The 15,712-nt window shown below is 36.0% G+C and overlaps 1 protein-coding gene across 2 annotated transcripts in view; it reads left to right on the top strand.

Moving 5' to 3' along the window:
• PDE1A (phosphodiesterase 1A) overlaps window positions 1-15,712 on the top strand; it is a 162,886-nt gene that overhangs the window by 91,951 nt on the left and 55,223 nt on the right. For both annotated transcript variants that reach the window (XM_074829278.1, XM_074829279.1), the window contains exon 2: window positions 7,682-7,795. In XM_074829278.1, coding sequence (XP_074685379.1) covers window positions 7,682-7,795 — 114 coding nt within the window. The remainder of the gene's footprint in view (window positions 1-7,681; window positions 7,796-15,712) is intronic.

Genomic DNA, 15,712 nt, shown 5'->3' with positions numbered 1-15,712 from the left:
ACATTTGATTTCCCAGCTTGTTGTTGATAGTGAATTTAGCTAGATTGTGATGAAGGCTTTGAGACACATAGACCGTTCAAGTATTTGTCAACTTCAAGATGAAATAACTTTAGCTAGCACTTTATATAGCACTCTATAACAGGGGAACCTTATAGATCAAATGTCAATCTTCAGACAAAAATAAATATTCAGCAAAAGCCATTAGAAGGATAATTTGCAATTTACAAATCAGTCTTATAGGTAGTACATTATTTGTCTTTGATTTTATGGATTGATTTTGAAATGGGAATATCAGATAATGGAAATGATATTGAGGCAATAAAAACAGTTACAGAGTTTAGGGTAAGAAAGACTAGTTTGCTACTTGTTGGGTCTAACAGAAGAGAGATAAAACACCTGAATGTATGTACATAATAAGTAATTTGAAGTTTGAGAATTTTTTCATTAATCTTCAACTTGGAAAGCAATTGAACAGAGGAAAAAAATTACACTGGTGATGGTTCATTAGCAGAAGTGAGACAAAAGTTTGAAAGACACTTAAAGCTTGGCTGAAATAGGTTTCATTCTGTATCTTGGGTGTGCACAAAGGAATATGAGAGAAGTTCACATGTATGGGAATTTGTGCTGATGACATGCATTGGCTATAATGGTGAAAGTTACTTTTGGGGAAGGATGAGTAATGGAGGGAGGTGAGAGAAACAGCAGGGAAGAGCAGCAACAACAGGATTTCAGATGAGCCTTCTCCTCTGAGATGTCTCTCCAGAGCAGCAGGTAGCAATGATGATGATGATGGTGAAAGGTTACAGAGCTGAAAATAGCAGACCTTTAGTGTTACTGAGGTCAAGACACTAAGGCTTCTCAGGCACTTGCAATTTGTTTGATCAGGTTTGTTGAGAATTATACAAAAATTCAAAAATAGAGAGCTTGGAACAGTTTATGGTTTCAGATGGAAACCATGTTAAGACACCATGGCTTTCTGTGATTTCAGTTAGGTGCTAAAGAAAACTTAGCAATTTTGACTAAATTTTGATTAAGCCTTTAAACATACTTGAAGCTGTTATTGGATGAGACCCAAAGGATAATATTTATACAGCTAAATAATAAATTTATAGGATAAGTAAGGTAAAATGAATTGAAGCCTAATAGACAACACCTGTCTGAAGGAAAACAACATCATCTTGCATAAATATGATCAATATTTAAAGAGCCAAGGCAATTCTATCACCATGAAAATGCAGAGTTTTATCATTAAGAAAGTGTAAATTTCAGTGTGTGTTATATAGCTGCACAACTTCTATTTTAATTCTTCAATATGGGATTGAAGTTTTGGTATATCAAAATGTTGGCTGCATTACCAGTGTATTCAATATTTATTTTCTAATGACTGAATCATAATTACAGATCACTGTGTACCACTCATATGCTTAAAATAATCATGAAATGAATGTGATTCGTGAAACCCTTAGCAACCACAAAGCTTCCTGTGCATATGCTCAGACACAGCAGTGACTTAGAAGTAATTTCATGAAACACATTTGCAGCACTGAAAATGTGCTATATCTTTATTGCATTTCTCAGTACCAGAATTTATGGAGAGACAGTACCTCTAATTAGAAGAAATATTAGGTAACTGCATTTGAAACTGCATTTTTTATGATTTTAGGGAAGCAAAATGCACATCAAGCTCTGAGTCAAGAGCTGTCGGTTCTAGTCCTTGCTCTCCACTGATATGCTGGCCTTGCCTTGACTGGCAGGATGTCCCTGTATCAGCATGTTATTCCCTAACGTAATGTAAAAAACCTTGAACTAAAGGGTAGCCATGTTAGTTGGCAACTTTGTAACTGCAGGTAGAAGCAGGGGAACAGGAGTGGCTACCCAAAGGGATCACTCCTGAATATTTATTAACATATTCTGGGTATTTTTCTAGTATCTCTCATCCATTTGTATGATCAGGTCTAGTCTTTTAGAACCATGTATTACAAATATTACAACTGTATCGGGATTTTCCTTTTTCCTAGTCAGTATTTTTCTTCCATCTTGCAGAAAACACAAAAAAGGGATTATATCCTTTGTCATAATAAAAGATTTCTAGTAATCCATATACTGTAATTTTTTACTTGAAAAAGTGAGAGCATGGTTGATTTTTTTATTAAAATTTGTTTTTTCTTTCAGATCCAGATTATTTTAAAGTATGTGTTGGATGGAATGGCGTATTCAGATAAAGGTTTATTTTATACATGCATGTTCCTAGTAGAGAAGTGTAGAATTAAAATTATACCAATTCACATAAAAATAATTGGTATTTGGGCAATTTATGTAGGGAATTTTGGAATCCAAGTGAAATAGTCGTGTGTTTTATTTGTTGTGACTTTTCCAAGATGAAATTTTGCTATTCCCATTTTGGATTTCTCCTAATTCAAATATTTTCCTGAATCTCAAATGTGTAGGTATGTAAAACAACTTGGATTCTGGGATTATAATAGATGAGCTGAACTTCCCATTGTTAATTATTTGGAATTGCTGGATATTAGTCCTTTTCTAGAGTGTTCATATTTGACTCAGGATGCAACTTTGAAAGCTGATGAACTACTGGGTGAACAATGCTTTCTACAGGTTGAGAAAATTATTCAACTGATTATTATAAGAATCATTACACCTAGAAAAACTGGTTTCCAGTTTTAATTCTAAATAGTTTTAGAGGAAAATTTCCCACTTCCCCAAAGTTTTTAAAAACTAGTAGTGTTTAAACTGTGACTAACCAGAATATGGTTATTCTCCTGTCAGAATATGGTTATTCTCCTCTTTGCTTTTAATTTCACATTACATATCATCCCATTCTTAGTTTGTAATGTTCATTTAGAGGGTCAAATCACTTGTATAATAAAGATTACAATTATCCATTTAATTTTCCTATTCAATATTAAATAGTCCAAATAAAACATATAACAGTTGTTCACAGAAAATAATCTTTTTTTCTGTCCTTAAACTTTTTAACACATTGTCAGTATTTGCTTATAATCTTTTCAAGGAATTAATACATTTGGCATGCAGCTAGGCTTTTCTCAACTACTTCATGGGAACATAATGATTTACAACTTGTAATTGGATTTGACTTAACACAGATAATTTTTAAACTGGCATTGTGATTACTGAATATTAACTATTTCTCTGTAATTAGCATTAGCATGTGTTTATTATTTTCAAAGAATTATCCATTTATTCATTGCCCATCTTCTACAGTGACTTCCATTAATTTCAAAATATAATAGGAAGCAGGGTTAGTTTACAGTTTACTTTTTACAGTTTATTTCACTTCCCCTTTAATAGGATCTGTGGCAAAAGCCAGCTTTTTTTGTACAAAGTTTCCAAAACAGTTTAAGTGAAGTCCAGATGTGTAAGTTAGAAAGCTGTTTCTTTGCAGCACTCGGTGGTGAGGAGACTCCGATGACAGATAAAGGCAGTCTTTGGGAAAGCAGACACAGGGTCTTTTTCTCAGGTTCAGAAGCTAACTTCAGGCTGAATTTTCCTCTTCTGGTTCTTGAAGACTGTTAAGCTGAACCTTTCACTTATTCTCAGCAATTACTGGTAATTTATTTAAAATGTGATTTATTTAACATCTTAAAATCTGAAACTGAATTTGTCCAACTCCTCTGATTCTCTACCTTACAATCTCCTTTCTTAAGTAATCCCACCTCTGGCACCTCTCTTTGTTATTTTTTTAATCTGTGGTTAGGACAATTATTCAGTATTTCCAAACATATTTATCTTGTGGAACTTTGCTTGGTTCTATAGAAGAACACATTTTCTGATGATGACATTGCAAAAAGTCTTTTTTAATCACTGATTCCTTATCTTCTTTTACAACCTGTAAAAGTTACAGTAGATTTCTTGAGACTTTAACTCAAACATGGGAGAATTTTAATGAGGAAGGAGGGAACAACTGTGTTGTGATTTTGATACTGTTAATCGAGACCATGTTACTTCAGCTCCTAGTAAAATCCTCGTTTTCTCCTGGTTAGCCTGTGTTGCTGGGTGGGCCTCAAAGCTTATTGCCCACAGTTGGACATAGGCTCAGCTGCACGGGGAGGTGAGGAACGGGAAAATACTGGTCCTGGTAACCTCACAGACAGCACTGTTAAAGATAGGTAGGAGCAGAGCACATTTGGATGGTCTATAAAAACTTTTAATACCACAGCGCTGTTAATGGTGTTTACCCAATATGACAGAATATGGGTCTCCACCCACTCCCTTTATTAATTGCAGATGTCTCTTTTTCCCTTACAAACCAGGGCTGCTGGTTTTAAAATGCAGTTTTCAGTTCTCCTGAGAGAAATGATCTGTTTATTTTTCTCTAAAAATCTCTTTCTGTCATGTTGTGTCATATTAACTCTGCATACCACTTACTTTGCACCTTAAAACAGTTCAGATTGTCCATTTTTCTACTTCACAAAATAGCCCCTCCAGTTTTTTCTTGTTGCTGTCTATTATTTCATAGTAGCACAGTTCACAGGCAGGGTAATACAATTAGCTCCAATTTTAAGTAGCATTTCAGGTTTTCTAATGGTATTTCTCATGTTTGTTTTCAATTTATCACACTTAATTAGAAGAAAACAAACAAATAAATAAAAATCCTGCTCAATACAGCTGGAATAATAATTCTTTTTTGTTACGTTTCCTTGTCCTTTTTACGATTTTCTTTGTCTTATGGAATGCTGGGTTATGAGTATTTTAGCACTTGTTGGTTTGTCTTACAAATTGACATATTTATTCTTTACTAAAATGTTAGTTTCATTACTGAAATGTCAGCTCTTAAACTCTGTGGCTATTTCACTTTAATGCATAATATTTTGAGTATATTCAGATCATTCATATATCATTATAACCCACTTAATTTTGCAGCGCTGGAAGTCCATTGTTCTAACTTCTGGGGTAGACGTCATGATTATCACCTGACAAGTGTCTGATCAGCAGCACTATGGAAGGATTTTATTGCTGTGTTCAGCTTCCTAGTGGGAAGTAGTTCCGTAGGTAGAGCCAGATTTTTCTTGGATGGGCACAGCAAAGGTTGGGGGCCACTGGGCACAAGTTGCTGCAAAGGACATTCCAGTCAGATATTGGGGAAAAATTAATCCACCGTAAGGCTGGTTAAACATCGAAACTGGTTTCCCAGAGAGTTTGTGAAATCTCCATGCATTCAGAACTTGAGTGGAAATGCCTCCCAGAAGTTGGATTTAACTTTGAAGTTATACCTAACTTTGAAGATAGCCCTGCTTTGAGCAAGAGCTTGGGTAAGGTGGAGGTCCCTTCCAACCAAAATTATCCTGTGGTTCTATGATAGATCTGCACTGGGTCAGCTACAGACACTCTTGAGGACATCTCCACAAAGCATGGATGCATGAGATGACAAGGTCACTGGTCATCACTGAATTATAAGTTTTTTGTCCTTTTGTGATTCTGTAACCTCTTCAGAATCACTTTAACTCTGCCTGAGCAGCTTTTCCAAGTGGCCTGGTTTGTTATTGTGTTCAGCATTCCTCCTAGAATATAAACTAAAACTACAGGGCAAACTGACTGCCACCTATGCAGCGAGATATTGCAAGGTCACTGTGGCTTAAAGGTTCCCTCAGGGATTCCTTTCCTCCTACAAGCGTAAAAATGATTCCACATATCTGTCATCTCGTCTGTGCCCTGAGAAAACATAGAACCACTGAAAATTGTAGGATTTGAAGCCATTTTGAGATAATATTGTTCTACCATAGCCTGGTCCCTTGCTGTGACGTGTTGCATTTTTAACTTCATTTATGCTTCTACTTTGGAAAGTGTGATTTGGGAACATGCTCTGTCAAACACGGAGGGAGCAGTGCAAGTGGTAGAACCACCCTATGGCTATTTGCAAGCAGTGATGATGCTGCTGCTGGACTCACCCAGGCATTTGGGCGTTGGTGCTCAGGAGGGGTTGTATGTGTGTTGGTGTGCATTACTGAGGAGCACACATCCCAGGAGAGTTACAGAGGGTGTGCTGGGTACTGCAACATGAGTGTCTATGAATTAACTTCTTCAGTCTATGAGTACCTCTAAAGTGGTAGGAGTTATGTACTGGAACTGCCTCCCCATGCATAAGGTTATTTCTGTGTAGAAGATGTGCTCTCGCAGTATTTCATCCACCCACCTCACTTCTCTGGGAAAATTTTTTAACACTAAATTTTCCATTCTATTGATATGCAATGCACTATGTAAAATACCAATATGGTTGCCAAGAGCCTTATTTGTGTTATGTTCTGTTGAATTTGAATTGAATTAAGACTTTGGAAAACTGAGGAGGCTGATCTTAAAACTCCCTTTGCTAAAATTATCCTTGCAGGCTTGGACATAATTATACTTAGGTCAAAGAAATATAAAGAAAAACCATGAAAGTGGTTTTATGACAGAAGAGTACTTTCTGAGTTTATGAGGAATTTGTTTTGAATATCACTGCATTTTTTAATTAATACATTTTAATTAGGTCCAAATAAAAATAATATAGTGTGTATAACACATTATTATATAATGTATATTTTTGTATATGCTCTTTCATATCATAAATACGATTTTTTTCTGAAAGTAGATTCAGCTTAGTGCTGACTCAATTTTAATCCACTTTTAAACTAAATTCTTGTGTCACAATTTTTTCACATTTCATACACATAAAAATGGTTATTTCATGAAAGCTATGTTAAAATAATGACGTATCTTTAATTACAGAAGTCTTTATCTTGCATGATACAAAACTGTAGATTATTTCAACTTGGAGATATAGCATAGAAAGAAGGAAAATACCCATACTTCTTTAAGCGTCCATTTAATCCCAGCCCTACACAGTTACTGATAAGGTTTTCATTTCACTCCACTGCTGTGACTACTCTGTATGGTTAAGTTGAGCACTGTCAGAAGTGTTCTCCTCATCAGAGAGTTTAGGAAAAATCTGGTATTCAGGGAGTTTATCTGTATAAGTATATTGCTACAGAGGCATGAGCTGAAGCATTACAAAAATCCCCTTTGGGCGTATCCATGTTTGTAATGTAAAAGAAAGTTCTCAAAACTAAAAGTAAAATCACACTTGGGAAAATATTTGGATTTTTCTAATGCTATAGGCATCACCTTTCATCTGATATAATGGTGAATTTTCTGTAAACTCAGAACAATGGACCTCCACATTAGCTCACACTAATAAGAAATACAAATTCCGCAGCAAAAACATACTGGAGGCCTAAATAAAAAGTAAAGATGTTTAAATGAAGCAAAATCAGTATATAGTGTATATTAAAAAATTATAATCAACGTTCTAAGTACAGAAAAATTATAGTAAGACAACTTGCAAAGTTTTATTTATTATTTAAGCAAAATTAGAGACTCAGGCATAATAGTAATTTCAGAAATTAATATGAAATCACTCTGGTGGTAGCAACTTACTGGAGAGTATAGTCCTTTTCTTAATAGATCTTACAACTTTAGCAAGCTGTAAAAACATACAACTGGTCATTGTTATGTGTGTTCTAAACCCGTATTTTTCTAAAAGAGATGCAGTGATGATCTCTTGCCTCTACATTGGCTATTGTGTTGGTTCCAATATTTCAAATAGAAAATGCAGTCACTAAAATTTGATATACGCAATACACTGACATTTTTATTTTCTTTTTCACAGATTAAGATGCTTGGTAAAGCAGCTGGAGAAGGGTGATATTAATGTGGTGGATTTAAAAAAGAATATTGAATATGCAGCATCTGTGCTGGAGGCAGTTTATATTGATGAAACCAGGTAAGTCTGAGGGGAAAAAAAAAGGAAAGGATGTTGGGAATCACATTTTAGAAATTTAGTGTTTGCATGCAATTGTAACTGACATGAAGGTCTCTGCACATCAGAAGAATTGTATGTGGCTCTTAGATCTTTTAGTGACAAGGTTAAAGCAAGTATGATTCCAAAGGTCAGATGTAACCATTGTCTGGAGAGTTTGCCTAGTTCTCATCTCTACAGTGTAAAGTCATAAGAATTTTCTAAAGGATGAATTTTCTTTCCCTCACAGGCCACATACAGATAATCATGCTGAGGACTGTATCAATGAAAAAAATGGGCTGTTTTGGAATGAAATGCTCACGGAGATGAGTCAGAATATTATAATCTGGCCTGTAAATACATAAATTCATGAAAAGCTGTGATTTATTTTATAATGTTTGATGCTTTGTTTATGATTATTGTTACTGGCAGTATTGTTGGCAATCATCTTTAATGTGGATTGGCTCCAATTAAATTAGAAGTTGTAAGTATTTGGCTTCTTGAAAGAATTTTAAGATATGTACTATATTGAAGTTAACTAGCTAACTCACAGTTTTTATTTCAGTGTGCTGGCCTTTTTAAGATCTTTTCTAAACAGCATGGTCTTGTAGAGATGTCTGCCAAAACTTCTACAATACTGCTGGAACATCGAGTGTATGTCTTGGTTCCATACTACATTTAAGAATTCTGCCATCATACTGATTATTTCATGGGTCTAACTCTCTCTCTCTCTCTGTGTCACCCCACCCTTGCAAATCTGCATATTTGATACAGTGCTTAAAGTACTGCTCTAACTTTTTCCTGTTTCTTTTCCTTTGATGCATGTGATTCACACACCAATCCTTGCCAGCTGGGAATTTGGAGCATCTACTATTGGACACTAGAAAGCCTACCCATTTGAAAACAGAAGAATGAAAACAATAGCAAATGAAGCTGGTATCAGTGGTCTGTTTTTCAGATCACTTATACTGGTGACCTGCTCTCAGAGTGTATGCATGTCCAGTTCTGTAAAAAGCTGACAAAACTGTGGTAACAGGGAAGAATTTCCTGAGCAGCCTCCCATCTGTAATATAGTTCTTAGGGACACTTTCAACAGTATTGCTAGCAATCCCAAGACAACTTGAAAAGCATTAGGGACCTCAGTGGCTTCAAGAGGGCTCACATGTGTTATGAAGATGTTTACAGATTCAGTTAAATTAAGTTTAACTGAGCAGACTTGGGAAAACCATTTTGTGTGACTTCCAGGGGACCTGGGCTTTGTTAGAAAACTGAATGAATTTAAATTAAATATTTTAAAATATTGGTAGTTAATATGCCACTCTCTCCCCTCTATTACGTGATACGGTGTCACCACCAGTGGTTGGAGCTTAAGCATTTATTTTGCATTAATAACCATGGGAGCTGTGTTAAGGCTGCATAGGGGACAAGGGCATAAACCACTCATTATTCCTTCCATACACCTCTCAAACACTGTGATTAAATGGATATAGTATTCATAGCTCTTTCTGAATAGTAGCACCAGGACAATGAAAATAGTGTGAGATTTATTCTGTTTCTAAACTGAGGTGGCTTCTGTGGAAATTAATAGTATCATTACAATGAGGAATCCAGTCTTTCTGCCTCTGTGTGGGAGCATCAAGACAAGTAACAGACATTTCATACACAGAAAACTGGTACACCTGAAAATCCATAGGCTTTGGCAGCAACAGGTGCATTATTTTTGCTGTAAGAAAATCTTTAAATAAGCTAATTGCCCTCATAGGACTTGATAGCAAGATTATTGAACTGCCCAAATAAAAATAAACATATGTAATTTTATAGTGGTGTAAGATTTTCATAGTTCTCAGGCTATTTTCTTAATCCTAGGGGCATTATGACCTCATAATGGTGACTTTATTTTCAAAAATTCTACTTCAGTATATGGATTAAGCTTTTGCTCTTCCCTACCTTGATGCACAACAATGTTTAATCTTATTTATTGCATCCAATATTTGCAGAAAAGTCTGATTTTTCACTGTACTAAGTCAGAAAGGAAATACCTGAGACAGGTTTCTTGTTTTGCTTTCATTTATTGAATACTTCTGTTCTCCTATGCAACCTCAGAGTTTGTAAATCTACCAAATGTTGGTAGCATTCCTTATATAAATATGCATTAAGCATATGGTATATCTTTCTGTAGCTATATTTCTGAAGTATATGTATGTAGACATATAAAACAAATTTTCGTGCCCATGATACACTATAAGTAACAGTTGAAATTGAAATTACTTTAATGAAACCTACTTTTCAACTTTTATTCTCTTACTTTAGTGGTTTGCATTTTATATGTCATATTCTTCATTTTGGTTTATAGTGTTTGATTTTGGTTTTAATTTCTCTTCCTTGGACTAATGCACTCTCCATGAAATTCAGACTCAGAGTAATGCATTTTTTTAACCTGGTGGTGTTTGTATTAAATTTATGCTAAAAATATAAACTGAGCCTCCGTTTCTTAGTTGGACAATATTATGTATAGTGCTGTTTTAAATTTTGACACTTCCCCATTAAAAACAACTTGTAAATTAAGATATTTGTTGTGTGGCAGGGAGAGACTGTAGTCACCACTGGTACTTTCATAGTAAACTCTTTGGCATGGCAAACTGCAAAGATAATCACATTTTAAATAGCATGACCAATATTCTGTAGTGTAAATCTGCACTAAAACATTTAAAGATAAACACACAAAGAAGGTCTCTTCAGCTTCTGGGAAGCTAATCCTTACAGAACAAAAGCAGTGTATCATTGAGTCAAATGGCAATGGAGGCTGGAATTAGCTTGTGTGGTTACATTTGTCCTCGTTCTCACCAAAGAATACAGGTTCTTTGTCGTGCACAGAGCTACCGCTGTTGGGAGTCTGGAACTGAGTTAACTGAACTCATTAGTAGATTAGAAATAATAGTTTAGATCATAAGCAGAATGCCTTATTCCTGCTGAGCCTGAACTTGCAGTTTTATACATCGCAAAGTTCAAATTATTTCAGTAAGTTTCTTACGTATGAATTGCTGTATGGATAAAAGTAATTTCTATAGTATAGAGCAATAACAATTAATACACCAAGTAATGCAGTGAGAAAATAATCCGAGTACAGATTACTTTTATTAACTAAATCCCAGAAGGAAGTTGCATGCTTTACAGGATATAATAGTTCCTGACATTTGGCTTATAAGATAGAAAATTTAATGATGCCTGGTTCTACAAGGTACAAAGTATTGCAGGCTTAGGACCAAAGTCAGGACAGAGTTTTGGCAACTCACATGAAAATACCCATGCTTTCTATTTTAAACCCATGCTAGAGCCTTGGATTTTGTCCTGATGAATTTACTGACCCATTGCTTACATATTGAAGCAGAGGAAGACCTCAGCTTCAACCAGCCACCTAAAACTGAATCCTGTTTGCCATGTTCTCTTCCTTCCCACCTTTCTGGGAGACAGACATCAATACCATCTGAGAGAAATCCCTCTTAAATATCTCTACAGTTAGATTAGGAATAGCAACTAACAGAGGGTTGGTTAGGAGCATTGTCCTAACTAATTTGTCTGTTATGACATCCTATTAAACAGCATAGTAAAATGGTCCCACCAGTGGTCCCACACCTATTGCAGGAGGACCTTCTGCAATTCTTCACAAGCACAGAGATGAAAAAAGCAAAAAGAAAAATCAAAACTGAGGTAAATAAAGAGACCCAAGAATGAGGTATCTCACAGAGCATGTTCAATAGTAGCCAAGGACTGAGGAAGAGCCTGGCCTGTTCCACAGCTCTGGGAAACATTTGTGCTACTTAAAACTTAAATCTCAGTCATTAATCTAGCAAAACCACTTCTTTCTTTATAACCCTGAGCTTTTTTCAGTGATCAGTTCCAATTTCTTACAGTAGGAGATACCCCTTTTTTTCTTGTATATTGTTACTTCATTTGAGTTGATTGGAAAGCCTGTATCATTCTAGAAAATTGTGTGTGCACAGAGACATGTAAGCTGATGGTACCTTGAGCCTTTTTTTTTATAGTGCAACAATCAGCTGGAAATGGCTGTAGAATTCAAACCCTTTAGCAGAGTATGAAGTATTTTTCTCAGGCCCTTGTACTTTCCTTTCGTCTACTTCTCTGTTGCGCTACACTATAGCCTTTTATCTGAGCATAAGATAGCATTTTTTTAAACTGTCTACACATACTCATTTCCATACATGCTCTTTCTAAAACTATATGCAGATGGATTGGGGAAAAGACAGAGAAATAACACAAAAGGTTTTATTTATGGACTTCTGAGAGTAGACTCATTAGAAACAGGGATAGGCAGTAGGGATAACCTTCCAAAATTACAAAAAATTTGTTTGGAGCAATGACTGTCAAAAGGTTCTGAGCTGATGGAAAGTTGGAAAGCATTGAGAAATCAGACATACGTAAGTGCTGCTTACCTATGAGCTTAATTTTCTGTGGCTCCATGTCAATTAATAAGTTTGTTTAACAAGCCCTTTTTAGGACTGGTGCATCTCTCAGTGCTGAATAATTATAAGCTGCTCTAAACACTTCCTTGAAAGAGATCTAGGTCTCTGGTAGCTGAAGCAGAGGTTCACTCTGAGCTGAAAATTATCAGTCAAACTCTCACAGTTCCAGCCCCTCAGCAGATCTCCTCTGTGGAAGAAGTTCAAACTTACTCAATAGATGTTATAAATAATTCTGACAAATCTTGTAGAATTTTCTCCATTAGTACCTGCCACTTGGCTCAAGGTAGTAGAAGAAGAATATTTCAAGTCAAACAGGAAATAAATACAGCCTGATAATTCAGTCATAACAGCTGTTCTGTTCCTTATAAACACACCTCTTTATTCCTGCTAACTGAGAAGAAAAAAAGTCAAATAAAATCTAGATGGAAATTACAAGATTAAAAAAATAAATATGTATTCCAATGCCAAATAAAACAAAAAAACCCCCCAACTTCTTGCAGAGAACATTTTTCAGTTGTTCTGGATAAAATCAGAATATTTTCTTCCAATCATGGTCTTCTACATTTTTTAAATGCCTTAACATTTTAGAAAATATGCTTGATTTCAGGAGGATATTTATCTGTGCAGTTTCAATTCCATATGTTGGTTTTAGTTTGGTTTAGGTTGTGTAATGCCCTTTTTAAAAGGCTCTAACCTCTTGAGAACTTTTGACTTAGAAGAGACTGTGTTTCAGTAATGTAAGTAGATCTGTTGTACATAGCTGGTAATTGCTTTGAGGATCTTCGATTCAACAAGACAAAATAACAAAGGTTATTGCTACATTCATGAAGCAAAAGGAAATCTCATTAAGGGTAAGTGGTGTTATAACAATATAAATTTGCATGAGAACTCTGGAAATAGTGAAGGTATTTTGATTATATTGTAATGGTAAACACAGTTCTTCTTGAGAAAAAGCTCTTATTTAAAAAAAAGTGCACATTCTGATATGTATAATGTTAACTAGAAGGAGGTCATTAAATCCAAACTTTGTGACTGCTGTTGTAATAAACACCTTGGACCATACTGAATTTCCAGTGTACTACTCCAGTAATGCACCAAATATTTCTGTGGTTTCTGAGCTTACAGCAGGGACAAACATGTCTTCAAATTTGGACAAAAAGGAAATAATTTAAACTGTGATCATGTCATTTGCAAGAGAAAGAGTTTCATCATTTCATCTTGCCAAACTTCTGCGTGACCCTTAAAGTGCACCACAGAAGTATTTGTGATAGAAACATGCATGTGTGTATCTTTGTCTCATGGAGTCTAAGGAAGAAGAAAGGAGAGGCTGGTGCTCACAGAGCTGTGTGTTGTGGAAGTGTGAATGGCGCTTAGCAACAGCCCAGCAACTGATGAAATTCTCCTATTTCCAGAAGATCCTGAGGTGAGGAATGGTCGGCATAGCCTGTTCTTGGGCAGCTTTCAGTATGCAGTTTTGGTTATGTTTGCAAGCTGAAGAAGGCAGTTCCGTTTTCAAGTTTTTCAGTACTGCAATAGAAGCTGAGTCCATGGCAGCTGCTCCATCTTAGGCTAAGTAATTAATATCTAAAAAAATAATGAACTGGCATACTTATATGATACCCCTGTGCTTTCTTTCTTCTAGCCAATATAGGTTTAGCGGCTTCTCTGTATTTTAAATGAGAGCAAAAGTCAGTGAAGGCTCCATCTTTTATGTTTCTTGTATTATTTCATTTTCACAAGCCCTATTTTAGTATGAGCATTGCAATGCTCTAAGCTAGTGCTACATCAGCTGCTGCTAAGTGTCTGTCGTGGTTTAACCCCAGCGGGCAACTAAGCACCACGCAGCTGCTCGGTTAGTCCCCCCAGTGGGATGGGGAGAGAATTGGAAGAGTAAAAGTGAGAAAACTTGTGGGTTGAGATAAAGACAGTTTAATAGGTAAAGCAAAAGCTGTGCACACAAGCAAAGCAAAACAAGGAATTAATTCACCACTTCCCATTGGCAGATGGGTGTTCAGCCATCTCCAGGAAAGCAGGGCTCCATCATGCGCAATGGTTACTTGGGAAGATAAACACCATAACTCTGAATGTCCCCCCCTTCCTTCTTCTTCCCTCAGGTTTATATGCTGAGCATGACATCATATGGTATGGAATATCCCTTTGGTCAGTTGGGGTCAGCTGTCCTGGCTATGTCCCCTCCCAGCTTCTTGTGCACCCCAGCCTACTTGCTGTTGGGGCAGTGTGAGAAGCAGAACAGGCCTTGACTCTGTGCAAGCACTGCTCAGCAATAACTAAAACATCTCTGTATTAACACTGTTTCCAGCACAAATCCAAAACATGGCCCCATACTAGCTACTGTGAAGAAAATTAACTCTAACCCAGCTAAAACCATCATAGCATCTGACAGCAGGTTTGTTGCTTGTCATTACAGAACCATTTGCATTCTGTTCCACCTGTAGCATACAGCATCAAGCTGACTTAGTGAATCACGCCATTTCACTGACTGTAAAGCTCTGGTTATGGAAGAGATTGTGCTAATTCAAACACCATTATGCACTCAGGGTAACCAGCAGAGATGGTCACACTGGCAAATCTTCCCAATCTCTCTACCTGAAAAGACAGATTAATTTGTTCATTTCTACATGAAGGTAACTGTTTCATTCACGGAACAGTGGGGCATTCAGTAATTTATTTTGACAATACTACTCCTCAAAATTAGCTTTTTTTTAAAAAATCTAGGAATATTAAAGAAAATAATCTGCCTAATGGCACAAGGATAAAACAAGTGGAATGGGATACCCTATTTGCTAATTATTTGCCAGATGAAAAATGCAGTCTATATGATTCCTCTCTGAGTTGACTTAGTTGAGGAGAGATTTGAAGTGGCAATTATTTAAGCATGAAGTTATATCATAACCTTGAATAGTCAAGTTTGCTGTGTGTATCACTGACCTCTGTAGCAAACCCATGGTTAAATGTACTTCGCCTGAAGTTGCTGTGTCAGCAACAAATATAACATTTGAAGTAAATCATTCAGTTCATCCATTAAGGGAATCTACAAATGATACTTCTGTAAAAGCTGCTATTGAGAAAAAGCTTATTGTGTTGAGATTAATTCAGTGTATTCCATCCTTATAAAAGCTTAAGATAAGCCTTTCAAATCTTCTGTACTAAGCCAAAGGCTTTTTCTGAGAGGGAAGCTTACAACAGCATCAAAGTTATATTAAAAAAAAACCCACTTAAAATCTGTTAAATTCTGACTAAAACTATTCAATTCAGGATATTTAATAAATGACCTGCATCCCTTTTCCAAAGTTATTGAATTTTTCTATCTCAAAGTTATTGCTCTTAATTTATTTGAGTCATGCCCTGAGATAGTCCCTGCCCTATAGAGCTTCCAGGATGCAACATTAAAGCAATTGAA

The sequence above is a fragment of the Strix aluco genome, chromosome 6, assembly GCF_031877795.1.
Source record: "Strix aluco isolate bStrAlu1 chromosome 6, bStrAlu1.hap1, whole genome shotgun sequence".
Taxonomy (NCBI): Eukaryota; Metazoa; Chordata; class Aves; order Strigiformes; family Strigidae; genus Strix; species Strix aluco.
Note: the sequence above shows the minus strand (reverse complement) of the source record. Positions and strands in the feature narration are given on the sequence as shown.